This window comes from Cervus elaphus, chromosome 30 (assembly GCF_910594005.1).
Source record: "Cervus elaphus chromosome 30, mCerEla1.1, whole genome shotgun sequence".
NCBI classification, from domain to species: domain Eukaryota; kingdom Metazoa; phylum Chordata; class Mammalia; order Artiodactyla; family Cervidae; genus Cervus; species Cervus elaphus.
The window spans coordinates 76,402,541-76,429,052 of record NC_057844.1 but is presented as its reverse complement, the minus strand read 5'-3'; the positions used below and the strand labels follow the sequence as shown (position 1 = coordinate 76,429,052).

General features: G+C 42.2%; 1 protein-coding gene across 3 annotated transcripts in view; it reads right to left on the bottom strand.

Moving 5' to 3' along the window:
* The window catches only part of PCCA (propionyl-CoA carboxylase subunit alpha), a 346,757-nt gene that overhangs the window by 47,856 nt on the left and 272,389 nt on the right, over positions 1 to 26,512 (bottom strand). For all 3 annotated transcript variants that reach the window (XM_043892480.1, XM_043892481.1, XM_043892482.1), the window contains one exon: positions 22,820 to 22,873. In XM_043892480.1, coding sequence (XP_043748415.1) covers positions 22,820 to 22,873 — 54 coding nt within the window. The remainder of the gene's footprint in view (positions 1 to 22,819; positions 22,874 to 26,512) is intronic.

Sequence of the window (26,512 nt, the reverse complement as noted above, 5' to 3'; positions counted from 1 at the left end):
GCCTCATGGTGTGCTCAACATGGGCCAGTGCTCAAGAAAATACTATTAGGATGACGATACTATTATACTATTAGGATGAAGATGATCTGAGCCAGAAGATCCAGAAAACTACCAGCTAATGCATTCCCCAGGGCCTAGACGACTGGCCTTTTCCAAAGGCCTCTGTCTATATTCCCTGGTACTAAGTTTAAGAAATGTGAATCTCCTTCAAGCAAAAAAACCTAACTAAAATAACTTCTGAGGCTGAATTCCCAGCGCTGGGATTTCCAGATTGAAAAGGAGTCTAATTCTCTTGGAGAAGTTACTATTACAAATTACTCATGCTGGACACTGGTGTGAACTGCTTCTCTGAAGGCACTGTCCCATGGAATACCTAAACTAGACATGCTTGAACCCAGGATTTGAAGATGTATAATACAGTTATCTGTGTTCAAGTTCAGTATGGGTCTCAGAAGACACAACTAGAAACCGTCAGAGCACCCCACCTCCCTCAGTGAGCTCCGTCATCGTTCGGTCACTAAGTCGTGTATGATTCTTTGCGACCCCATGAAGTGCAACACGCCAGGCTTCCCTGTCCTCCTCTACCTCCCAGAGTTTGCTCAAACTCACGCCCACTGAATTGATGATGCCATCCATTCATCTCGTCTTCTATCATCCCCTCTCCTCCTGCCTTCACTCTTTCCCAGGATCAGGGTCCTTTCCATTGAGTCAACTCCTCGCATCATATTGGAGTTTCAGCTTCAGCGTCAATCCTTCCAATGCACATTTAGGATTGATTTCCTCTAGGACTGACTGGTTTGATCTCTTTGCTGTCCAAGGGACTCTCAAGAGTCTTCTCCAGTACCACAGTTCAAAAGCATCAATTCTTCGATGCTCAGCTTATGGTCCAACTCTCACATCTGTAACTGACTACTGGAAAAACTATTGCTCTGACTCTGCAGACTTCTGTCAATAAAGTGATGTCTCTGCTTTTTAATGTGCTGTCTAGGTTTATCACAGCTTTTCTTCCAAGTCATGGCTGTAGTCAGTGAGCTGGTTCTGGGTAAAGACTCAAGGATACAAAGGATGGAAGAGAAAGAGATGACTCCACCAGCCAGTGCTTTAAAGAACAAGGAGGCTGATGCAGACACCGGGCCCAGGCCTTAAACCCTTTCCACTGGTGTGAGTGCAACGGGGTGGGGCAGCTTCTCCCTTCCACATGCTCACTCACCCCCTCTCCCCTTCACCCCTCTGCCCCTCTGCTCAGATGGCTAGACCTTACAGCAGTACAGTCTCTTCAGTTCTAAACTGACAGAGCGAGGGAGAGGAAGGAATTTATCTCTTAGGATGGCCCTAGGTCCTATCACTGAGTCAGTAGTGAGCAATACAAAAATGAACCAAACCAAACCATACCCAACAAGAATTCATAGCGGTGATTATACAGAGATAGTCACCAGACTCTCTGGGGAAGCCTCTTCAAAACGGATCCAGCCCGGCTCCATGGAGACCCAATACCCCGCTGGGTTAAAATCTATAGTGAAAATGAAAAAAAAAACCAAAAAACCACAAAAAACCATAGCTGCTTTCTGAGTTCCAGTAGCTTGTTGTTGCATTCCATCTGGCTATCAGCTAATACCTGGAAGAAACTGATATTACTAGTGGCCCTTCAAGTTCTACACACGTGCCAAATATATCCACAGGAAGAAAAAGAAAACCTCCAAGCATCTTCAGTGATCTTTGTAACCTCGGGCTTTTATCTGAAGGATATTGAACACAGTGTTTAGAAGCGAGGACTGACCACAATACATCAAAAACTTTGGGTACATTTAATGAGTTTTTCTGGTCCTTCCTTAGCAAACTCAGTTTATTTTTGGAGGACACAGTCATGTGCACATGGCTTATAGTGCCTGAGCACTTTCCGTAAGATGGGTCAAGGTGTCAGGGCTTTGGGAGAGCCCTGATCAGTTCCTGCAGACTGCTGCGTGCTTGCTCTTGACTTAAAATAGGGCCACAGTTCTTACAGTGTCAGAGTTAGGATCATAAACACGAATGACCGTCTGAAACCACAGAGGACCGGATGTGAGCCACTTATAGTAAAACTGAACCAGAAACAAGAATAGCAGGAAAGCTGCCTACTCTCTTGTAGTGGAGCCCTTTGAAGTTAACTATTTATTAAACACTATATTACAGCGTTCCAGACAAAAATCTTTGAAGGCAGGTTATCCTCCTCTGCACAGTGGCTCACTGCTAACGAATTGCTTCCTTTTCCTTTTAGGTTTTGTTTTGTTTTTTGTTTCTTTTCCCATTTGTGAAATTGAAACCTGGATTGTTTTCTTCTCATCTATGAAGCTAGTTGACACCAAGCGCCACTTCTGGCAATGATTCTGATCAATAGAAAGGGTATTAAAAACACACACCAACCCATCACCATCACAACATAAGAATATGTGCTCATCAAACAGTTGTTACAGACATAAAATAGGTAAGAGATAAGAACCTGCTGTATAGCACTGGGAACTCTACTCAATACTCTGTAATGGCCTATATGGGGAAAGAATCTTAAAAAAAGAGTGGATATACATGTATGTATAACTGATTCACTTTGCATACACCCAAAACTAATATAACGTTGTAAATCAACTCTACTCCAATCATTTTTTTTAAGAAGATTAAATATGAGGAAGAAAGTCACAGAAGAAAACAAAACAAAAAGAAATTGTTAACATAAAGTTCAGCAACCTCTAACATAAAACTAGGTTACAGAAATGATGAAATGAAGGGACCAAAAATGGCAAGAATTCAAAATATAGGATCTTTTAAATTTAAAAGCAAAACTTATCTACTACATTTCCTATTTCAAAACTGCAGATGAACATGCCTTTTCTTCAGCTGGCATTTTCCCACTTATCAATAAAGCCCCCAAGATATACTAATAACAGTTACATCTTAAAGAAATATTCAAAAGAAGAGTAAAAGGGTGATACAGTTTATTTTTCTGAACCAATCATTAAATTAAGAATCTTTGCCTTTAATCAACTATACTCCAACATAAAATAAAAAATTTTTTTAAAAAAAGAACCTTTGCCTGGAGCACAACTGAGGCCCACCCCTGTGCTAACATGTCCCGGGGGCAATGGTCCAGCCCCAGCCACTCACAGACAGCGTCTCCAGCTCAGCACGTGCTGAAGAGACAGAACACGGCGTTGCCGGACATGTGACTAGGTCTGTCTCAGTGTGGCTGGAACGACGGGAAGCTTTGTAAAATCTAGAAATACATCAAAGGGCTAATGCAGATTAAGCCCTGCTCCTTTTTTTCTGAAAGGCTCACTTTTGTTCCTAATATAAAGACTTAGATGATATTTCTTTAGATCATAAAGCAAGTTGTACTTTTAATGATGGATTAAAAATTATAAAAGTAAAAGATGGCCTGTTCGCCCCATTTTCTTTTTATTTTTCCCCCTTTTTAAGTGATGAATGCAGGAAAAGACCAGTCTGGGCCAAATTTCTCTCTTGCTGACCTTCAGGGGTGTTGAGTAAGCCAAGCAGGAGGATAGTACAAAGTCACCTTTGGATAATTTAGTTGCTTTTTTGCTAACTCCACCATTAGATACGTTAGATAATAAACAACAAACAGCATCTATGGCATATATAGCTGTAAAAATAGTCTGCTGCTGCTGCTAAGTCGCTCCAGTCGTGTCCGACGCTGTGCAACCCCATAGACGGCAGCCCACCAGGCTCCCCCGTCCCTGGGATTCTCCAAGCAAGAACACTGGAGTGGGTTGCCATTTCCTTCTCTAGAAAGAGTATGACTTAACTCTAAATTAGTGTAAAATAAAATACACTTTTTCTTACACTGGTCTTTTAAATAGAAAAGCTTGTTATATCAACAGAATGAAAGTGAGTGAAAGTGTTAATTGCTCAGTCATGCCCAACTCCCTGCGACTCCATGGACTGTAACCCGCCAGGCTCCTCTGTCCAAGGGATTCTCCAGGCAAGAACACTGGACTGGGTTTCTATTTCCTCCTCCAGGGGGTCTTCCCAACCCATAGACTGAACTTACATCTCCCAAGTCTCCTGCATTGCAGGTGGACTCTTTACCACTGAGCCACCGAGGAAGCCCAGCCCACATGCATTCTCTCATCTTATTCTCATAATAGCCAATGAGGTAGATGCTGTTATTACTCTTATTTTACAGACCAGGAAACTGGTCTTAGAGAACATTAGTAAGCAAAGCTAGAATAGCCAATCAATAAGAATCTGCCTGACTCAAAAACGTAGGTGCCCTGTAAAGGTGTATGTGTCCTCAATCACTAACCTGTACATTACATTTTTAAAAATGGTCTTTATTTTTTAGAACAGCTGGTTTTTTTTTTAGCTTTAAGCAAAATTATGCAAAAGATATTCCCTGGTAGCTCAGCGGTAAAGACTCCACCTGCAATGTGGGAGGCATGGGCTCAACACCTGGGCCAGGACACGACTAAGCAAGCACGTGCAATTTCCTATATATCTCCTCCCTGGACACTTGTACAACTTCCCTCATTATCAACATGTAAACCACTTTCCATGTACAAACTGAAGGGATACACATAACTGAAGTAAGAAGTATACAATCCAGTCTCAGGGCCAGTGGCACAACGGGTAATGCATCTGACTACCAATCAGAAGATTCCAAGTTCAACTCCTGGCTGGCTCAGAGAGACAAGTGCTCTTTGGGCTTCCGTGGTGGCTCAGACAGTAAAGAATCTGCCTGCAATGCAGGAGATCGGGGTTTAATCCCTGGGTTGGGAAGATCCCCTGGAGAAGGGAACAGCTACCCACTCTAGTATTCTGGCTGCAATGTGGGAGATGCGGGTTCAATACTTGGGTCAGGACACGACTGAGCATGCACGCACAATTTCTGATACACCTCCTCCCCGGACATATATAAGCTCCCTCATTATCAACATGTAAATTACTTTCTGTGTACAAACAGGAAGGATATACATAATTGAAGTGATAAGTACAGAATCCAACATGAAATTCAAGAAAGGAAGAAAGATTGTTACACTTGGGGAAAGTGACTTAAGACAAGAGAATGAAAAATGGCTCTTAATGTTATGAAGGGAGAAAAGAGCGCCAAATATCAGAGTCCAAAGGCTTCATCCTCCCCTTTACGTGACTTCCCCACCCCACCTCCAACAGGGCACTCTGAGAGACGACCTTGGTCTCCTCCAGCTTTGCTATGAAAAGCTATGAAAGCTTGATTTTTGTGGATATACCTATATTCACTTACTACACTGTATATACCAGCTGGTTGCCACCTACTTGTGATTCACGCTTCCGTCCTATTGAAACTGGTCCATGTCCCCAGCACCTAGGGCATGGTTTGGCACATAATAGCACTCAACAAAATCTTGTTAGGCGAATGAACGAATGAATGAATTTGGAAATGGATCACAAATTTCCACAGCTATTCCCAGGTGACGCAGTGGTTAAAAAACCCACCTGCCAATGCCAGAGACACAAGAGACACGGGTTCGATCCTTGGGTTGGGAAGATTCCCCTCAAGAGGAGAATGGCTACCCACCCCCCCTCCAGTACTCTTGCTTGGGAAATCCTATCAACAGAGGAGCCTGGTGGGCTGCAGTCCCTGGGGTCACAAAGCGTCAGACACGACTGAGTGACTCAGTTATGTGATGCAAAATATCAGCACAACCTACACAAGGACTTTTTCCTCCAGCCTTCTGATAATTCTGAACTAGTGACTCGGAAAGATACTTAATATGGTTTTCCTTCTACACGATATTAGTGCTAATTAAATACAGTGTCAGTTATTACAGCCCTTACAAACACATGTAGGTGGTCTACAGAACAGGATTAATACCTAAATGACAAAAGAATTAAAACACTGGTATTTGAAGCTTTGGCAAATATTTTCACTATCTGCATTTCTGAAGCAAAACATCAGTTCACAGGCAACCAGAGGGGATGGCCCAGGAATGTGCACAAAACATGATTAGTTGGTTTAAATCTCAAAACAGTACAAGGTGCCTATTAAAAAATTATACGAACAGCATTAACTTTCACTTCGATGCTGATTATTCTTTTTTCCTCTCTTTATGTAATGACCTTCCTGCACAGTATGTGCTGCCATTAAAAAAAAAAAAAAAAGACTAGGGAAACAAAAGGAACTGCTTGCTTAATATAAAAACATTGTATTTGAGCAAGAGATAACAATGTAATAGAAAATATACAATAATTAAAATGTATAAGCTTTGTTGTTTTGTTAGGGTTAAATTTGTTTTAATAAAACAACTAATACACAGTTTTGGATACTTTTGCATTTACCATACATGCTAGGGAGAAGGAGGAATCCTATTTAAATGAGTCCTGTAGACTCACAGACTTAGCGAATGAACTTATGGTTGCCAGGGGGGAAGGGATAGTTTGGGAGTTCGGGATCGACATGTATACACTGCTATATTTAAAAGGGATAACCAAGAAAGATCTACTGTTTAGCACACGGAACTCTGCTCAATGTTATGTGGCAGCCTGGATGGGAGGGGAGTTTGGGGGAGAACAGATGCATGTATGCGTCTGGCTGAGTCCCTTTGTGTCCACCTGAAACTATCACGATATGGTTGATCGGATATATGCCAATATAAAATAAAAAATTTAAAAACTCAAAAAGAAAAAACGGAGTCCTATCCGCATACCTACTAGGTTGCTAGAATCTAAAAGACATTAGATGTTAACTAGACTTACTGTGGTGATCAAAAACAATGCAAAAACTGAATTAGTACGTTGTACATCTGCAAGTAGTATAATATTATATGTCAATTATACTTCAAGAAAAAAAGATAGTGACCCATGTTGGCAAGTGAAAGTGAAGTTGCTCAGTTGTGTCCGACTCTTTACGACCCCATGCCATAGACTCTACCCCACCAGGCTCCTTGGTCCACGGGATTTTCCAGGCATGAATCCCGGAGTGGGTTGTCATTTCCTTCTCCAGGGGATCTTCCCGACCCAGGGATTGAACCCGGGTCTCCCACATTGTAGGCAGACGCTTTACCATCTGAGCCACCAGGGAAGTCCGTTTGCAAGAATGTAGAGAAACTAAATATGTTTGATTAAGTGCTGAGGGGAATGTAAAACGGTATAATGGCTTTAGAGAAGACTGGCAGATCCTCAAAAACTTAAGACACAGAATTGCTACATGACCCAGAAATTCCACTCGAAGGTATACACTCAAGAAAAATGAGAACATGCATTCACACAAAAAACATATATAAAGGATTGTTCATAATGGCATCATATATAATAGCTCAAAAGACAAGCAAGTTAGATAGCCATTCTGAAGGAAAAAATGTGATATGTCCATAGAATGGAATATTATTTGGCCAAGAAGATGAATGAAGGGCTGATGCTATGACATGGGTGAATCTTTGAAAAGGTGCTAAGTGAAAGAAGCCAGTCACAACAGATCATACGTTGTATGGCTTGGTTTATACGTAATGCCCAGGATGGGTAAATACACAGAGATAGAGAGTAGGTTAGTGGCTGGCAAGAGTTGAAAGAAAAGAAAACGAGCAGCGACTACTGATGGATTTGTGTTTTTTTGGGGAGGGGTGATGAAAATGCTCTAAAACTGATTACAGTTGAGGGATGTACAGCTCTGTGAATAGACTAAAACATACTCAATTGTACTCTTGGAACGATGGGTGAATTGAGTGGAGTGGGAATTATATCCTAATAAAACTGGTTCGTTTTCTTAAAGCTATAGAGGTAGCCATTTGAAAATTCTCTGTAAATCAAGCACCTGTATTTTGGCCAGAAGCGAAAGGTGAAAAATGGATGAACAAGAGAAGAAAAGAGTAAACATGCAAAACATCTGCAAAAACAGCAACAAAAATAGCAATGTTGCAATAAATGTAAGGAGACTGCTTCTAAGGGCAAATATTTAGAATTAAGTAGTAAGCAGGATGCTGAATTCTGCAGTCAAAAACAACTACTTTTTACATATATAAAAGAAAAATGTGAGCCTTTACTTTGGAAATTCCACTTAGAATCAAATGAAATTATTTGCACTTGAAATTGAAGAACAAAAGAGGTTTAGTTTCTAATAGTTTTGACCTATTTTAGACAGATAATTATTAAATATTTATTAAAGTGCTTTAGCTTGAAATACTATAGGCACCAGAAAGAAAACAAATATGAGCAATTCAATTCTATACCTTCTGTTCAATAAAACTCGCTTCTCCATGGCAGGTGGTACACAGAACTCTACCCAGGGGGTTAATCAAAATTCCCTTAGAATAATTGAAAAGCATCTGCATTTTCCCCCCAGAAACCGCAAAAAAGTCACAGCTAGCAGAACATATCATCTTGATTATTAGCACTGAGCTGTAGCCACACAATGTGCTGTCCCCAGGAATTAAGTGACAGAACACAACAGCAGTATCTGATAAGCCAGGGACGTCTGCCCACGTGAGATGCGAGGGGATTTTTTTAAAAATCAAAAGACAATGATAATAAGTTGCACATGTGATGTTTTTGCTACCAGAGCAAAGCAAACTGCACATTGTCACAGAAGTCATCCTTCTCAGAACGGGATGGTGCCAGGCAAGACCTTGGAGGTCACTGACCTCGACCTCTAATCTTACAACAAAGAAGGCTGAGGTTTCAGAAGGTCATAGCACCAGGGTAAAGCACTGCTGGGGCTAGAAATGAGATCTTTCAAGGCTCTTTCCACAAAACATTTTTTTTTTAATTTTTACCCTGAGTGTACGTACTACAGAGAGTGTTACCTAAGAAATGGAAGAGTCCCTGGAACTTCTGGAAGCCGTGCTGGTGAAACTCCACACAGGAGTGCTACACTAACCAACTACGGACGTGCAGACCGCAGAGTTTGGAGACACTCAAGTTTCAATTCAAGTGACGCGTACATTAGTGTACGAGAAACAGAACTACACTCTGCAGGGTGCAAGTCAGCGACGAGAGCCGGGGCGGCTGCAGCCTGACCGACCACACGAGTCCTCTCTGTAAAAAGCTGGCCGTCGCACTAAGGCACAGAAAACGGAGAAGGAGAGGAGGCGGCCCCCGGAGGGTGCTCTGGCAGAGCGCTAGAAGCGGTGTGCAGGTTTCAGCAGAGCACAGGTACGCCCCACCTCTCTTCACTCTCGTTATCCGTAACCCAGACCAGCGCTAAAATTATTCTAACTGGCTTCCTAATTATTTTCATGAAAGAAAGTGAAAGTGAAAGTTGCTCAGTCCTGACTCTCTGCGACCCCATGGACTACACAGTCCATGGAATTCTCCAGGCCAGAGTACTGGAGTGGGTAGTCTTTCCCTTCTCCAGGGGATCTTCCCAACCCAGGAATCAAACCAGGATCTCCTGCACTGCAGACGGATTCTTTACCAACTGAGCTATTAGGGAAGCCCAATTATTCCCGTACTACCATTCAAAGCTCTGGAAGGCACAGTTAAAGATTTGGAAGAAATCTTCCTCCCTTCAAATTAATATACACACATTCTGGTTTAGACATCCAGTCTTTGTGAGTTTAGTTATTGAACACCAGTTCCCTTGTTTCCAACTGTTTGTAGGTTCTCCGTGTATTAATCATGGTTTGGTTTTTTATTTTCTGTATCTTACAATGTTTTTCTTTCTTTTTTTTTTTAATATGATCCCTGTTTTGTTTTTAAATCCTGGAGGCCTTACAGACCTGAGAGGTCCCGCTCGTCCGCCCCCGGCCCCTCCCAGGGCTAGCTTATCTCTTAAAGACAGTGCTGAGCCTGGGGACGCACCTTTATATTCCACCAGCCAAACCTTTTACCTTTTGTGTTACAAACCAAGGCATTGCTTCCTGCCCCAAATCACCCTAGGGCCAAGTACCATATAAGGAGGACCACTCCTAGAGCCCACCGACATCATTCAAACTCGCCAGTCCTACCCTGTGTACCGGGCTCCCTCAGTTTTTCCTTCAGAAACCCCGGTAAAGGCTGCCCCGCTTCCCCCTGGCTCTGTGCTCCCCCCTCACTCCTTTCTGCCTCCTAACCAACCTGGAACTTCCCCAGCGGCCCTGTGTGGCATGGCGGACCCCCTTTTCTTGCGAGATGTAAGTAATACATTCTTTCAGTAGGCATTCACCCCTCCGAGTTGGCACTAAGTCACCTCGAGAAATTAAAATCCAGCGGGTACATTTCAGAACCCTCTGCCAAGTGCAGAGGAGGCCAGCAGACCCACGGAGGGCCAGGCCACAGACTGCGCGGGGTGGGCATGGAGCAGGGGGAGCTGGAAATGAGGGATGGGCCTCCTCACAAGCTCGCCTTCAAACCTCAAGGGCTGCCATTTGGAAGATGCCTTTTGCTTTGTCGCAAGCTCAGACATGCTGTGCGCACACGTGGTGCACTCAGCATGGATTTATGTAGGTTTATTTTCAACAAATTGATAAACTGATACAACAGTATCTAATTGATCTTTTACTCTGAGAAGCGTTAACAGAGACGATCCAACAAGAAAATTACTGATGGGTGAGCCTGAACTGCAAAAACTTTGTTCTTTTTGAAAAGAAATGTAGATACAATCAAGAATATTTTATATATATTTCAAAATCCCTTGGATCATAACTGCAGATACTGATTAAGAGAAAACTTCATTGATAAAAACTGATATAATGGTCAAAATTTTGTGAAGACACAGAAGCATACAAAGAGAGTCATCAATGTTAGGAAAAAGTAGTTAAACAATATATATGACATACATGTGTACGGGGCCCAGTTTTTCCTTTAATACAGCCAAGATGGCAACATGAGACAAGCTACAATGAACAGAGTGGAATAGCTGCATCCTACTTACCCACGGGCACATAAGAGTAAGTTTGCGGAGTATTAGAGAACTTTAAGGCTAGGGAGATGGTCACAGATGTTTATACGCCTTTCTATAAATATCATCTAGACATGGACATTTTGGCACTACTGACATTTTAAGGCAGATAATTCTTTTGTAGGAGCTGTCTTATTTATTGTAGGATGTTTCAGAAGCCTCCTGGGTTGGATATGTTCCCAATATACTTAAGGAAATTTGCCCACTAGATTTTAGTAGCAGCCCACCACTGGTAACAACCAAAATGTCTTCAGACATTGCCAAAGGTCCCCCAGGGAGCAGCATCACCCAGGTTGAGAACCACCGGTTTAGATGGGCAATATCACAAAATAATGCCAGGCACCTGTATTTTGCAAACTACCTGCATTATTCCTAAAACCCTTGAAGGGGACTCTAAGTTTTGTTTAGCAGAGGGTAGAGAAAGAGAGGTTCAATACTTAAAAAAACAACAGTGCATCTTCCACAACACACTTTAACCGGTATTCCATGCCCCGATCACCTGAAGTGTCAACTGAGGTCTTCTCACATGCCCATTGAAAGGAAAGGCTTTATATAAAGTGAACATCAAGCTGCAATTTTAATCTATTTTTAATAGGCACAATACTCACTTTGATCAACATTGCCCTTTCTAAAAAGAGAACCACCCCCTAGCCTCGATATGAAAGCAATTCTCATGAGGAAACCGAGGGTGCAGACCTCCAGTCCTAAGCTAAGGGGCTCTAACAGCAAACACAGAAGAGGAGGGTCAGTCCCCCCGACCCCCCTTCACAAACTACTCCCCACCAGGCGGTCAGGAATCATACGCAGGTGCGAAGGGCTGCAGGAGGACCTAAGCCCCAACCGCGCGCCGCGCCGCTGGGAGGAAGCCAAGCTGTGCCGTGGGGCCAGGTCTGATCCTGTGGCTGCCCGCACTGTATGGGTCATGCTGACAAATTACCGTCTGCAAACTTACACAGAGACACGGCCTCGTCTGTGAGGTGCAGGCTCTGCCAGTGATCTCCACGGCTGGGGGGTTAAGTGGGGTCACGAGCCTAAAGTGACGAGCCCGCCGCAGGCGCTCGGGGGGCACTGTCTCCCGGGCGCCCCGTCTTAAAGGGCCGCGCAGCTGAGCGGGGAGACGGGCGCTCCACGTGGCGGCCGGTGGTGGCCCAGGCTCCAGGACACAGCGGACTCCAAGGGGGACCGTGAGAACTTACACACGGACTGCTCCCCATCCTTAAATGAGGCAGGGGTTCCATTTCAAACAAGGGCGCGTGGCAGTTTCACATATCCCCTGATGCTCGGTAATTACCTGGGTAATTAACACAGATACCTTAGTCTTTACCTCAGCTGTCTCCCACAACCTTGAGAATTTACATCATATGAAACATGGGAAAGCTACATCTCAGGATACAGACCCGAGCTACTGGTGATGGCTGGACCTTCCCCTGCCTTGCCAGGCATTCTGCTGTATATACACTTTCCACGCGCAGGGTGAAGTCCACAAAACACGACAGAGTGAGGCAACTACATGCTAGGTGGAAAGGGGCAGAAAAGCATTTCTTCACCAATGCCGTCGTGAGGGGAGGCATGCAGCATACTCGCTGGGTGCCTCTCCCCTGGACAATGGCAGGACCCATCACGTGGGGGGCATGGACGAGCAGCGGCTTGCTTCTACGACCAGGTGGTAACTGCACTCTCGTTGTAGACTCAGGGTGTGGGGGGTCTCACGTAAACAGTGACAGTAGGGCTATTCCAATGCTGAAAAGGATCCGAGTGAACAGAACGCGGTGATACAAACTGGGGCTTGGCCTACCTTTCAGGAATGGGCTGTCCACAGCAGATCTGGCCTATGATCCAACAGGAGGAAGACTAAGCATGAGTAACCCACACGGCCAACAGCTAAGAACGCTTTTAAGTCAAATCAAGTGTCGGGCTAGCTAAAGCTGGTGGCCAGTTTCTCCGCAGCAGGCATCTGAGTAGGTCAGGGTGGACACAAGAACTTGTAAGCTTCGGGCCATTAAAAAGTATCACATTTGTTCTAGAGAGTTCATCGCTAGTAGAACATTATATTTATTAGTGAAACAGGAAAGAAAATGCTGAAATCCCACTATTACTATAGTCTGGGCCAGAGATTCTCACCTAGGGGTGACTGTGTTCCCTCCCCACCCCCAGGGCCACTTGGCAAAGTCTGGAAACAATTTTAGTGGTTACATCTGGGCAGGTGTTCTGGCATCTAGGCGGCAGAGGCCTGGGATGCTGCTAAGCAGCCTTCCACAACAAAAAACGTCGCCCAGCTCAAAACATCACCACTGCCAAGGCTGAGAAATCCGGATCTAGGCCAAAAACAAAATGATCGCTGTCCTGTGGGTCTAAGACTTGACAGAATTCAGACCAAATCTAAAAGACTGTGCAGCTGACATGTAAACTAAAAAGGTATAGATGATGAAACTATGCATTTAATTACACATTAGGTGCTATCAGGTCCCTATCTGATTAAAAAAATACATATATATATTATGAACATATACAGCTGCCAATTAATTAGTGCAAATAATCAATATATATGTATTATGAACATAAACAGTCATCAATTAGTGCAAATAATCAAAATATATATGTACTATGAAGACATAAATCAATTAATTAGTTCAAATAATTAAATGCTTGTTCTATCCTTTTATTATAAGAAACATCTGGAACACTGTTCCTATGTGTGACTCAAGACCAGTAATACAATGTAGCTTTTGGTATCCATCTCCTAAATCAGATACTAATCCTACAGTAAGTGTGAAAATATACTTCAAACCCTAGTCTTAGGCTACTTGAAACTGGTATTCACAAATGCAGGCTCTTAGGCTTTAACTCAAACCTAAGGGATCAATTTCACTGGATCCTGGGGATCTGCATTTTTAGCAAGTTTTCCAGTTAATTCCTACAGGTGCTCAAGTTGAGAATGACGGTCTGACTCGGCTTCCGTGAGAAAGAGCTGCCATTTCCATATCACTCTCACCATAAGGTAAGTAACAGTCAGTGAATTTGATGTATGAAGGATCAGCAATGCATGGTGCTACACTACAAGGGCCTTAAGTGGTTTAGCTAAAATAATAGCCTTGTGAAGCCCCCTAAGCACTGTCATATCAGATCCTACCTCCAAAGATGTTGCCTTTCAAACACAGCACACCAAAGTCTTCCCAGTCAAGGCTGCTCTTGGCAAACTTCATTAAGCTTCAAGGAAGCAGGCGTTCTTAAGCATCTTGCTGCCACAGGTGTAGGTTTAAATATGTGCTTTATATTTCATCATTCAATGACAGATGATATGTTAACTATGTGAGGAGGTCAAATCATGGGATGAAAAAAAACTAGACTTTCCAAATAAAAGAGAAATATTTTCCTTCTGAATTTTTCGGTAGATTGCCTACCAAATGTGATCTCAGTTGAGATTACAATTTTCGATGACAGCAAGTCTCCAAAGCAAGTGAGAAAAAGGAAGGAAAAAAGTGAGGCAAAATGATTGCAAAGGAAGAGTGTATTCAATATTTTCAGGGGTTATAATAATAGTTGAGCTACTATAGGCTAAGTTCCTATTATATTTCAGCATTTTACCAACACTTTCTTATTCAACCATCACCAATTCCATAAAAGTAGATATTTTGCTGACAGGAAAATTGAGGACCAGAAAGGTTAAGTAACTTGTTCAAATTCACAAAGCTCATAAGTGGGAGATAAGAGATTCAAACATAAGAATCAAGTTTTATTTAGTATACCTCCCCTTATCCCTCCCCCACCCCAAAAAACACTAACATGCTGGTGAGAGAGTTAATTCTCAGGTAGATTGATAAGGAGTCCAGGGCCCTCAAGGAGGGGAAAAGGACAAATTTTTTTTTTTTTTTTTTATATTCCTTGTCTTCAGTTCAGTTGTTCTGTTGTGTCCAACTCTTTGAGACCCCATGGACTGCAGCACACCAGGCCTCCCTGTCCATCACCAACTCCCAGAGCTTGCTCAAACTCATGTCCATCAAGTCGGTGATGCCATTCAACCATCTCATCCTCTGTCGTCCCCTTCTCCTCCTGCCTTCAATCTTTCCCAGGATCAGGGTCTTTTCAAATGAGTCAGTTCTTTGCATCTGGTGGCCAAAGTATTGGAGTTTCAGCTTCAAGAGCAGTCCTTCCAATGAATATTCAGGGTTGATTGCCTTTAGGATTGACTGGTTGGATCTCCTTGCAGTCCAAGCAACTCTCAAGAGTCTTCTCCAACACCACAGTTCAAAAGCATCAATTCTTTGGCGCTCAGCTTTCTTTATGGTCCAACTCTCACATCCATACATGACTACTGGAAAAACCATAGCTTTGACTAGACGGACCTTTGTCAGCAAAGCAACATCTCTGCTTTTTAATATGCTGTCTAGGTGGGTCATAGCTTTTCTTTCACAGAGCAAGCGTCTTTGAATTTGGCTGCAGTCACCATCTGCAGTGATTTTGGCCCAAGAAAATACCGTGTGTCACCGTTTCCATTGTTTACCCATCTATTTGCTATGAAGTGATGGGACCGGATGTCTTGACTTCAGTTTTTAGAATGCTGAGTTTTTAAGACAGCTTTTTCACTCTCCTCTTTCCTCTTACATTCCTTGTTTTAGTCACACAAAACATTTTTTCTTTAAGCTCAGAGCTTATGACTCAAGGGTATGTTTTTCCTTAAGCTCTGTACTAAGGATTATGTAACAATAATGCATCTTGTTCAAGGACATTTTCCTCCTTTTTAACCAGAACCTTCTGACTAATCTTGTTATCTTAAGAGGTCTGTTGTGGGAGTGGGTCTGGTGAGACCTTTCTATTGTTAGTTCTAATCTTGTTAATTGAAGATGTTTGTTGTAGGAGTGGGTGAAAGTATATAAGGCCTTGATAAGACTACCAAGTGCGGCAATCTCATCCCCCTTCTGATGTCTGTGTCAGAAGCTTCTCTGTCCTTGTCACTTTAATAAAACTCTGCTACACAAAAGCTCTTGAGTGATCAAGCCTGTTCCCGAAGCTAAATCTTCTTTGGAGATCACGAATTCGGCATCGCTCACCAGAAGCTATCACTGGTAGTTCACATAAATTTCTTGCGAGCATATAACTGAGTAATTGCAAATATTTTAAACCGACAATATTTCAAAGAGTAACTCTAAAGGTGCTATATGGCCTGTCTCTCTTAGAAATTGAATGGGATCAAATAAGCATTCTAAAACCCTAAAGCATCACACAAGTGTTAAGGCATTATGTTATTCATTAAAATTAATTTTTATTTTGAGGGTCTTTGGCAGACAGCAGCAGGATTTTAAGATATTCTGAAATAATTAGGGACACCCTAGGATACTGTGAAATCATGATTGAGGTTGCACTAAATTGGCTTCCAATAGCCACATATAATAGAAATGATTTGGACAATAGATAATGTCACTTTTAAATGATTCTATTAGAGATGCTAGAAGCCGCCCCCTTGGAAGTGGGCATTCCCCAGGGGTCCATTCCGGGCCTGTCCCTTCACCATCCCCTCCAGTGATCTTAGCTACTGCAGGCTTCAGATACCACATCTTCATGTCCAAAGGCACCCACTGACATGCTCACCCTTCATCATTTCCCTGATCTTTCCTTTACATCATACATGTCCCCCTGGCATTTCAGACTTAAAATGGTCAAAAACCCAACTCATTATCTATTCCATCTGAGCCCAGGTTCAGTCCCTGGTTGGGGAACTAAGATTCCACAAGCTGTGTGGTGCGACCGGGGGGAAGAAAAAAAAAAGTCCAGACAAAACAAAACACACCTCAAGTGATATTGCCACCCTCGCTAGCCAAGCTGCTTTTCCTGAAACACACGGACGACCTCCTGCCTCTCTAACCTTCACTATTTTATTCCCTGAGCTCTTCCCACCATCACTGCAGAGCCGTTGCTGAACGTGCTGTCTCAGAGCCCTTTGCAGATGCCGTTCCCCTCTATCTGAACACCCCTTCCCTTCTTCAAACTCTATTCACCCCCAGAGTCTAAGAATGAGCTGTACATATTTACTGGGAGCTTTCCATAATTCCCCTATTTCTTTTTTCCAACCCCTAGATGCTTCTTCATACAAGGCTCCTATCATTCGCATCACGCCAGGATTTCTACACCCTGGGTTGGCAGTGGGTCATGGCTGGCAGATATGCCTTCTTCCTTTGAATTGTCATCACATAATAGATGTTTAATCAACGTGAGATGACTGACTACCATGACAACCAACACATGTCAGGCTTTAGGTGTGCTCATTAGAAGAACAATTTAATGACTAATAGGATATGAAATGTAGATTCTTATTCAAAGAGCTGCGCCCTGTGGTTTACACTTTATGCTTTTGTATCAGAAAGGAAAAAGTAAAGCTAATAGACCTATGGCTTCCCTGGTAGCTCAGCGGTAAAGAACCCACCTGCCAATGCAGGAGATGCAGATTCGATCCCTGGGTCAGGAAGATACCCTGGAGAAGGAAATGGCAACCCACTCCAATATTCTTGCCTGGAGAACCCCATGGACAGAGGTGCCTGGCAGGGTACAGTCCATGGGGTCACAGTCCGATACACCTTAACAATGAAACAACAACATCATCAAACAGATCTCTGCCCTTCTCTGCCAGCAAACCGGCCTCTGCATCCCATCTCGCCACCTACCGTGTACTCAGGGTACTGCTGGTCTGCGCCCCGCTGCAGCCAGGGCCCTACTGAAGGGCACGCGCCAAGTCACGTCCATCTGTCACACATCCTAGCATGTAGTTGGGGGCAGGCCGTCCACCACTTCTGTTACATTTTTGTTCAAAACGCTTCACACAATGAGATAGTAACAACTGCATGTTTGAATTATATTCAGCATGCTTATTTCACAAGGCTGGAAAGTAAACATATTCTAAAAGTTCCTCCTTAAGTCAGGTACAGGAGTACGCAGAACACATCACCATAGAAACAATGTTATGGATTAAGATTGCACTTAGAAGCCCATCTTATAAAATCTTATCTCATCCCTATTTCAGCTGAAGTTTTGAATACTGGAGGGAAATGCAGGAAGGGATGCTAAAGCTTTACTTTTTTCTTAGCATTATAAAATGTATGAAAACCGCACCCCCCCAAAAAAACACCCAGGGAGAGGGTTTCAGGAGGGAAGGGACACATGTATGCCTATGGTTGATTCATACTGATATATGGCAAAAACCATCACAATATTGTAATTATCCTCCAATTAAAATAAATAAATTTTAAAACAAACAAACAAAACCAGAGAGACTTCACCAACCCTCGACACAATGCCAAGCCTGTGGCCACAGCTGCTTTCTACAGCCGGACAGGAAAAGCGTTAGGAATAAGGAGAGCTTGACCCTGTGGGAATGGAGCCCTGTGAGGATTGGGAAGAAGAGCCCGTCTGATGTAGGCTCTGGGGTGCTATGCCGGACACCTCCCAGGTCCCTGTCCTCCCCATCCAAGGAAGCTGGGACCAGGGCAGCTTGGGTTAATGGGTCAAGTCCCAGGGGTAGTTCAGTCAGATGTCCCTGTTTACACAGGGAAGCAAGCCTCTGGATGGCTGCAAACGCTGAGACATGGGACCAGCATGCAAGAAATCCCAATAAACCACCTTGTCACTTCTGAAACCTCCCTGATATGGAGCAAGAGATGGAAAAGAGAAGGGAGAAGAAGGCAAGTGAAGACTAGAGATGAGTTAGATACGTAGACGGAGGGATTTATAAGCTACAGAGGACCAAAGAAGTTCTCTGGATGTTTATTTTTGGAAGACAGTAATAACCAAAAATGTGACATAGGTTACTTCTCAAAAGAGTACTGGTAAAGGAGATGTGTGCTTAGTCGCTCAGATTGTGTCCAACTCTTTGGGAGCCCATGGACTGTAGCCCACCAGGTACCTCTGTCCATGGGATTCTCCAGGCAAGAATACTGGAGTGGGTAGTCATGCCCTTCTCCAGGGGAATCTTCCCAACCCAGGGATCGAACCCAGATCTCCCACATTGCAGGCAGATTCTTCACCATCTGAGCTACCAGGGAAGTCCACTGGTAAAGGAAAACAGTAACAAATCTAGTTCTTTTCATTGGCCAGTTATTTGGATTTTCCACAAATGGGAGTTCACTCTATTCAAGTTCAATATATAAGGGAGTTTTCAGAAAGAGTGAAACTTTTTGGTGATGTTCGTATTTATACCTATAAATACGAATGATGCAGGTTTGGGCCCTGTGCTATCAGATGACAAGATACAGCCCAAGCTTCAGCTCTTGCTAATTAAACGAATCAATTAAGAGCCTACAGTTGCAACTGTGTAGCTGCTGTTCTATAGTAGCAATAACAACCCCGCGGGGAGGTCTTTTACTGCATTAAAATGCTGTCCTCCACAACTCCATCTGATATTATTAGAAACAGTTATTTGTGTCTTGCTGTCATATTAGTAGCAAAGGCAAATTATGGAAATATGCAGACCAGAATGGGCCCAGTATGAGACCAGGTTGGGTTTTCAGCCTCCAAGGGAACAATTGCTGAAATTCCAAAGTTCCCCAAAGTTCTTTAATGGAACTGATAAATCTATCAGCACAGCATCCATTTACAAACTAGGTAAGGGTCACATATTTACATACTTTCCTGCTAGGCTGATACAATTCAACTAGATGAATTATCATATTAAGTTTACCCTCCTGAGTTAAACTGATGGAGTTCAAAATTGTTTTCGATGGTTGTCATTAATCGCTGTTACTTCGTAAATGCTAACTTTGAAATCTAATTGTGCTAGCGTACCAAGGGTCATATTAATACCATCCTTAATGGTAAATCTTTGTAAAACATGTTTATTCTACTGATATTATTACTCAAGCTTTCAAGGCTAATAAGAAATAAAGTATATTTATTATCAATAAAAACTTAATTTAAAATGTACAATTTGAGATTTAAATTAGCTTTAAGAAGTTCAGCGTGATTTGGTTTCATTAAGATCCCTGGCTAAGCTTCAAAGACATATAATTTGATAGTTCCTCAAGAGTCCTTGGGTAAATGCCAACAGCACAGCTATGAAGAAGCTGCTCAGTGCAATGTAGGTTATTTTCTCTTTCGGGCAATATGCATTGTTTTCACAAGAAAAAAAATTCAGTCTTACACAGATACGTTTGTCTTAGAGTCCTAGTGTTTTAAAGATAATGGTACTTAAAAAAAATTAAATACAAGCAATGATTGCAATACAAAATTTGGAATCAAATGGCAACTTCTGTATTCTTCAAGTAGTAACAAAATATTCATCCTTATTGTGAATCACAGTTCAAGTGAGGAATTTGGGTTATGTAAAACACTGAACCTCTTCTGCTTCTTTCTGAGTTCATACTACCTGACATGCACAAACTCACAGCTTCACTAAAAATGTGTCAGCAAAACAAAGAAGCAAAACCCAGACAATCTACAATTTGAAGTAGGCACAGATCACCTGGGAAAGTTCTGGGGAGGAGAGCTTTGACAGCTAAATGCCCATTATGGACTAAATGCTTGTGTCCCCTCCACCCAGTTCACATGCTGGCATCCCCATCCTCAATGTGACAGTATTTAGAAGTGATGCCTTTGGGAGATAATCAGGTTTAGATGAGGCCACGAGAGCCGGGCCTGGCAGAGGAGAGGCAAGTGAGGAGACCCCGATGCTAGCGCCTGACATGTTTGAAGAAGAGCAACTAGGCTGGCTGAGCTGGTGTGTATTTTAAAAGGATGACTTTAACCACTATATTAATGATAAAGCAGTGAGCAGGGGTGGAGGTGGGAAGATTGACTGGCTGCTGCAACAATTTGGACAAGAGGTGATGAAGACTCTGGTCAGGATGGGGGCAGTGAGAGTGGCGGAAGAGGCAATTCAAGGAAAAGACAAAGTTGTAGCTTAAGTTGCCATTTTCTGAGATAGGAAAAATTGTAGAAGTTTATGTTAGTTTGGGTTTTCTTTTGCAGGTTGTGGCTGTCAAGAAGTCCTTTTTCAATGTCTGAACCCTGAGAAATCTATTAGAATGCAAGGAGCAATAACAAATAGCAGAGAGAGCACAAGAACTCTTTCCAGCATGAGCATAAGAGGTCCAGAAGACCCTAGCCATAATGGAAGTCTAGGTAGCTGATAAAAAAAGAATGGCATGGATCTTTATGCAATGACGTAGGAAGATGTTCATGATTTACTGTTGCATGAAAATCCATTTCTGGAAGAACATGTCTATTGTTAAAAACGTCAAAACCTCTAAGGGATAAAATGAATACTTCCACGATGGTTAACTTTGTATGTCAACTTGGCCAGCCAACAGTATTCAGATATTTGGTCAAACAGCATTCTAGATGTTTCTATAAAGGGTTTTTTGTTTGTTTTTTTTTTTTGGCCGAGGCATGCAGGATCTTAGTTACCCAACCAGGGATCAAACCTGCGCCCCCGGCATTAGGAGCACAGAGTCTTAACCAATGGACCTCCAGAAAGGTGCCAGGTTTTTTGTTTTTTCTTTTTTAGATGAGGTTAACCTTTAGGTCAATAGACTCTGAGTAAAGCAGATTACCCTCTAATAACATGGGTGGGGCTCTTTCAATCAGTTGAAGAAAAAGGATTAACCTCCCAAGCAGGAAGGTTACACAGGCACACTGACCTTGAACTTGAAATGTAACTAGCCTGCAGGTTTTGGAATTGCCTCCACAATCACAGGAATCAACTGCTTAAAGTCAATCAACCAACCAATCTCTCTCTCTCTCTCCTTACATATGAAAACATAATACACATAACGTGTTGGTTCTATTTCTCTGAAGAACCCTGATCCACTTTCTTATGACATGAATTTAAATAATAAATTTTTAAAATTTAAAATTTTTATTATATATATTTTTAAATTTTTTAGTTGAAAAGATAAGCACATGTAATAACTATTAATCAGAAAAGCAAGAATAACTACAAGTCTTAGGTGCAACACTTAAAAATTACATATTGGACAGGTGTCTTCACATGTACTTTAATCTGTAAACTATACCACACCTCTATACATATATAAAGTACAAAGCATGAAGTAAATGGACATTGTTATTGATACCCTCCGTAGCTCAGTGGCAAAATCACTGTTCTTTTGATCTAAGCCACAAACTTGTCCTCTGATATCCTCAAGTTACGGAGTCAACAGAAATACCCAATGTAAATTTACAACCTAAACAAGGTACCCAAAAGATATGAACAGACATTTTACAAATTATAAATGATACCTAACAAATGAATACACAGAGAAATATGCAAATATAATGGCAATAAGCGGAGAAATGCTAATTAAAACAATAAAGTACCTTTTTCACCAAATTATTTTGGAAAATTATACCATTATTAATATGGTCCTTATAAAGTCATAAGTAAAAATAACTGTGAAATTAGTTTCTTTTCACTATGTAGAGCTATATAATTTTGAAATTATTATTCAATTTCATTAGAAATGTGGACCTACTAGAAGAAGCTAGAAGGAAAACTGATCAAAAACAAACAAACATAAAATATCAATTACCTTTTTTTTTTTGGTTATGCCACCTGGCTTGTTGTGGGATCTTAGTTCCCTGACCAAGGATTGAACCTAAGCCCTCAGCAGTGAGAGCACAGAGTCCTAACCCCTAGACCACCAGGGAATCCCCCAAGGTCACTATTCAAAAGCATCTTTTTAAAATCTGTTTTTATTTTTATCAAAAATAGGGAGAAAGTCTCCAGCAAAAAAAAGTACTTCAAAGACTCAACAAACTGCAAATAATTTTTAAAAATTATTTTGTCTCTAATAAGAAATAGCTAAAATTATTCCATCATGAGAATTTCTCCCACATGTGAAAGAACCCATTTCTTATATAAAGACATATCACTTAACAGCGAAACAAAACCATGGTGAAGCCAAGTTCAAACACAAGGGCTAAAACCAGCTGATGACTTTTCCAGTTATCTCTCTGTAAATTAAAAGAACAAAGTAATCATCCTTTCCTACTTACCACTGTGCCGAGAAACTGAATGCGCATGTTGCCCCCTGCTTCTCGAGAAAGACACTGGGGAGGAAAAAGAGACATAAAGTGAATTCTCAGCCACACAACAACGTGTACCTGAATGCTCACAGGAGCAGTACTCCTCATAGCCAAACCACCCAAACGTCCATCGATTGATAAATGAATAAACAAAACACGGTGTCTTCATGCGACAGAATACTATGTGGTCATGAAAAGGAACGAGGGGCTGATACATGTATGAAGTGAGATGCCAGGCACCTCTTCCCCTGCTTGTTGCCCACTTGTGCTGCTTCACTGGAGCAACGTCTAGTCAAGGCCTTTGTCCAATTTTCAATCAGGTTATTTAATTTCCTGTTGTTAAGCCGCATGAGTTCTTTACATAGTCTGGATATTAACCCTTTATCAGATGTATGACTTCAAATATTTCTCCCATTCTACAGGATGCCTCCTCACTCTGTTGTGCCCTTTGATACACAAACTTTTTAAAATTTGATATAGCCCAAAGTATCCATGTTTGCTTTTGTGCTTACAATTTTGGAGTTATATCCAAGAAATTACTGTCAATTCCAAAGTCATGAATTTGCCTACGTTTTCTTCTGGAAGTTTTATAGTTTTAGGCATTACGCTTAGGTCTTTAATCCACTTTGAGTCAATTTTTGTATCCAGTGTGATATGAGGGTCCAACTTCAATCTTTCATATATGGCAGATCCAAGCTTTTACAGAAAATCTAATGAATATGATCATCAAATTTATGTTTTCAACTCCCATTTATCCTGAGTTCAAGACTCATATAGTTATCTGTTCGTTGGACATCAATACTTGGATATCTAATGCACAGATTAAACTAGCAAGTCCAAACAGAATTCTTGACCCGCCTCCCCAAACCTGCTTCTGCCCTAGCCTTCTCATCTCAGTCAACACTGTCATCATTCACCCAGTGGTTCACCTTCAATTCTTTAACTTCCTTCACACCCAGTATCTAATCCATCTACCAATCTTTTCTGTCTTCCCTCCAAAACATACGTCAAATTGGTTCACTTCAAGTCGTCGCCACAGCTACCACCTTAGTCTACGCCAAGGGTTGACAAATTTTTTCTCCAAAGGGCCAGATTTTGCTAGATTCTTCTCTTGATATTTGCCTTAGCATAACATTATTTTGCAATTTAATCACCTCCAATTGAAGGGTAAGTGGAATATCCTCAACAGTACATTTATATAGATCATAAAATATGGAAGTATCCCTTGCTTTTGCATTGAGATTTGAAAAATGCTGTTGGAACTATAGTCCACTGCTTGTTTTGACAGCCCACGGAGTCTAAAAAGCAACTTGATATTAGCTGTGACTCAAACATTAGTTGTCAAAATGACTTGACCACAGTGTGCATTTTGCATGTAAATGCTGTTTTGTCTTACAATTTCAGTGTGAATTCATTAAGAAATATCATCAAGGCCGCAGCACAAGCTAATTTTCAAAGCTGTACGATATTCCATAATAGTGGCTGAGGACAGTTCTTTTTATTCAGATAAAATTCAATCTTGGTCCTGCATTAAAAAAAAGAAATCTCAACAAACTCCTAAGCCACTGAACTGATGTCAATAGGGGAAAACCAGGGCATTGAGGTGCTATATACGATAAAAATCCACACAGATAAAAATGAATAAAGGTGGCTGTGTTTTGGTAAAACTGTATTTATGAACCTGAAATTTGAATCTCAGATACTTTTCATGTGTCATGAAACATTTTTTTTTTCCCCAACCATTTAAAATGTAATACTTTCAAACTTTAAAAAACCACTCAACTAGTGAACTGTACAAAAACTGGCAGTGGGCTGGATTTGACTGACTCCTCGTCTAAACCATCATCAGCCCCTCTCCTGTAGATGACTGCCATGAACAAACAAATGATTTCCTTTGTCTCTACCACTGGTCCCCAGGAGTCCACCCGCCTCACAGCAGCCCTTTTAAAATACGTCTTACCATTCTTCTATTCAAATTCTTCAAAAGTTTTGCAATAGGAATTGAATAAAATCCAATTCTCTGGGCCTACAAACATCCTATACGACCCGGTCCCTGTCTATCTTTAGCACTCTCCTAACCACACTTGCAAAGTATATCATGAGAAACACTGGGCTGGATAAAGCACAAGCTGGAATCAAGATTGCCAGGAGAAATATCAATAACTTCAGATATGAAGATGACACCACCCTTATGGCAGAAAGTGAAGAGGAACTAAAGAGCCTCTTGATGAAAGTGAAACAGGAGAGTGAAAAAGTTGGCTTAAAGCTCAGCATTCAGGAAACTAAGATCATGGCATCTGGTCCCATCACTTCATGGCAAACAGATGGATAAACAATGGAAACAGTGACACACTTTATTTTTTGGGCTCCAAAATCACTGCAGATGGTGACTGCAGCCATGAAATTAAAAGACACTTACTCCTTGGAGAAGGAAATGGCAACCCACTCCAGTATTCTTGCCTGGAAAATCCCATGGACTGAGGATCCTGGTAGGCTACAGTCCATGGGGTCGCAAAGAGTCGGACACGACTGAGCGACTTCACTTTCTTTCTTTCTTTCACTTTTATTCCTTGGAAGGAAAGTTGTGACCAACCTAGACAGCGTATTAAAAAAGCAGAGACATTACCTTGCCAACAAAGGTCCATCTAGTCAAGGCTATGGTTTTTCCAGTAGTCATGTATGGATGTGAGAGCTGGACCATAAAGAAAGCTGCTGCTGCTGCTGCTAAGTCGCTTCAGTCATGTCCGACTCTGTGCGATCCCACAGACGGCAGCCCACCAGGCTCCTCTGTCCCTGGGATTCTCCAGGCAAGAACACTGGAGTGGGTTGCCATTTGCCGAAGAATTGAGGCTTTGGAACTGTGGTGTTGGAGAAGATGCTTGAGAGTCCCTTGGACTGTAAGGAGATCCAACCAGTCCATCCTAAAGGAAATCAGTCCTGAATATTCACTGGAGGGACTGATGCTGAAGCTGAAACTCCAATATGTTGGCCACCTGATGCGAAGAACTGATTCATTTGAAAAGACCCTGATGCTGGGGAAGATTGAAGGTGGGAGGAGAAGAGGACGACAGAAGATGAGATGGTTGGATGGCATCACTGACTCAATGCACATGAGTTTGAGTAAACTCTGGGAGTTGGTGATGGACAGGGAGGCCTGGTGTGCTGTGGTCCATGGGGCCGCTAAGAGGCAGACATGACTGAGTAACTCAACTGAACTGACTGAGCTATACTTGCATTGGAATAGACCCTGAGGCTGGGAAAGGCTGAGGGCAGAAGGAGAAGAGGGCATCAGAAGATGAGGTGGATGACTGGATGGCATCACCGATGCAACAGATATGAACTTGGGCAAAGTCTGGGAGAAGAGGAGGGGCAGAGAGGCCTGGCATGCTGCAGTCCATGGGGTTGCAAAGAGTCGGACACGACTAGGTGACTGCACAACAACTACACTCGAGATACCGACCTTTCCTCTGGCCTCCACACAAACCAGCCTGGTTCCTGCCTCGGGGCCTTTACACTTGCCATTCTTTCTCCTTGGGACTTTCCGCCCCCAGATTTTTGTAAGGCTTCCTTCTACTCCCCACAGGTTTCATCTCAATGGTAGCTATTTGGAGAAGACTTCCTAACAAAAGCTTCTCTCCCTACCTAAAGCTATCTCCCTAATAG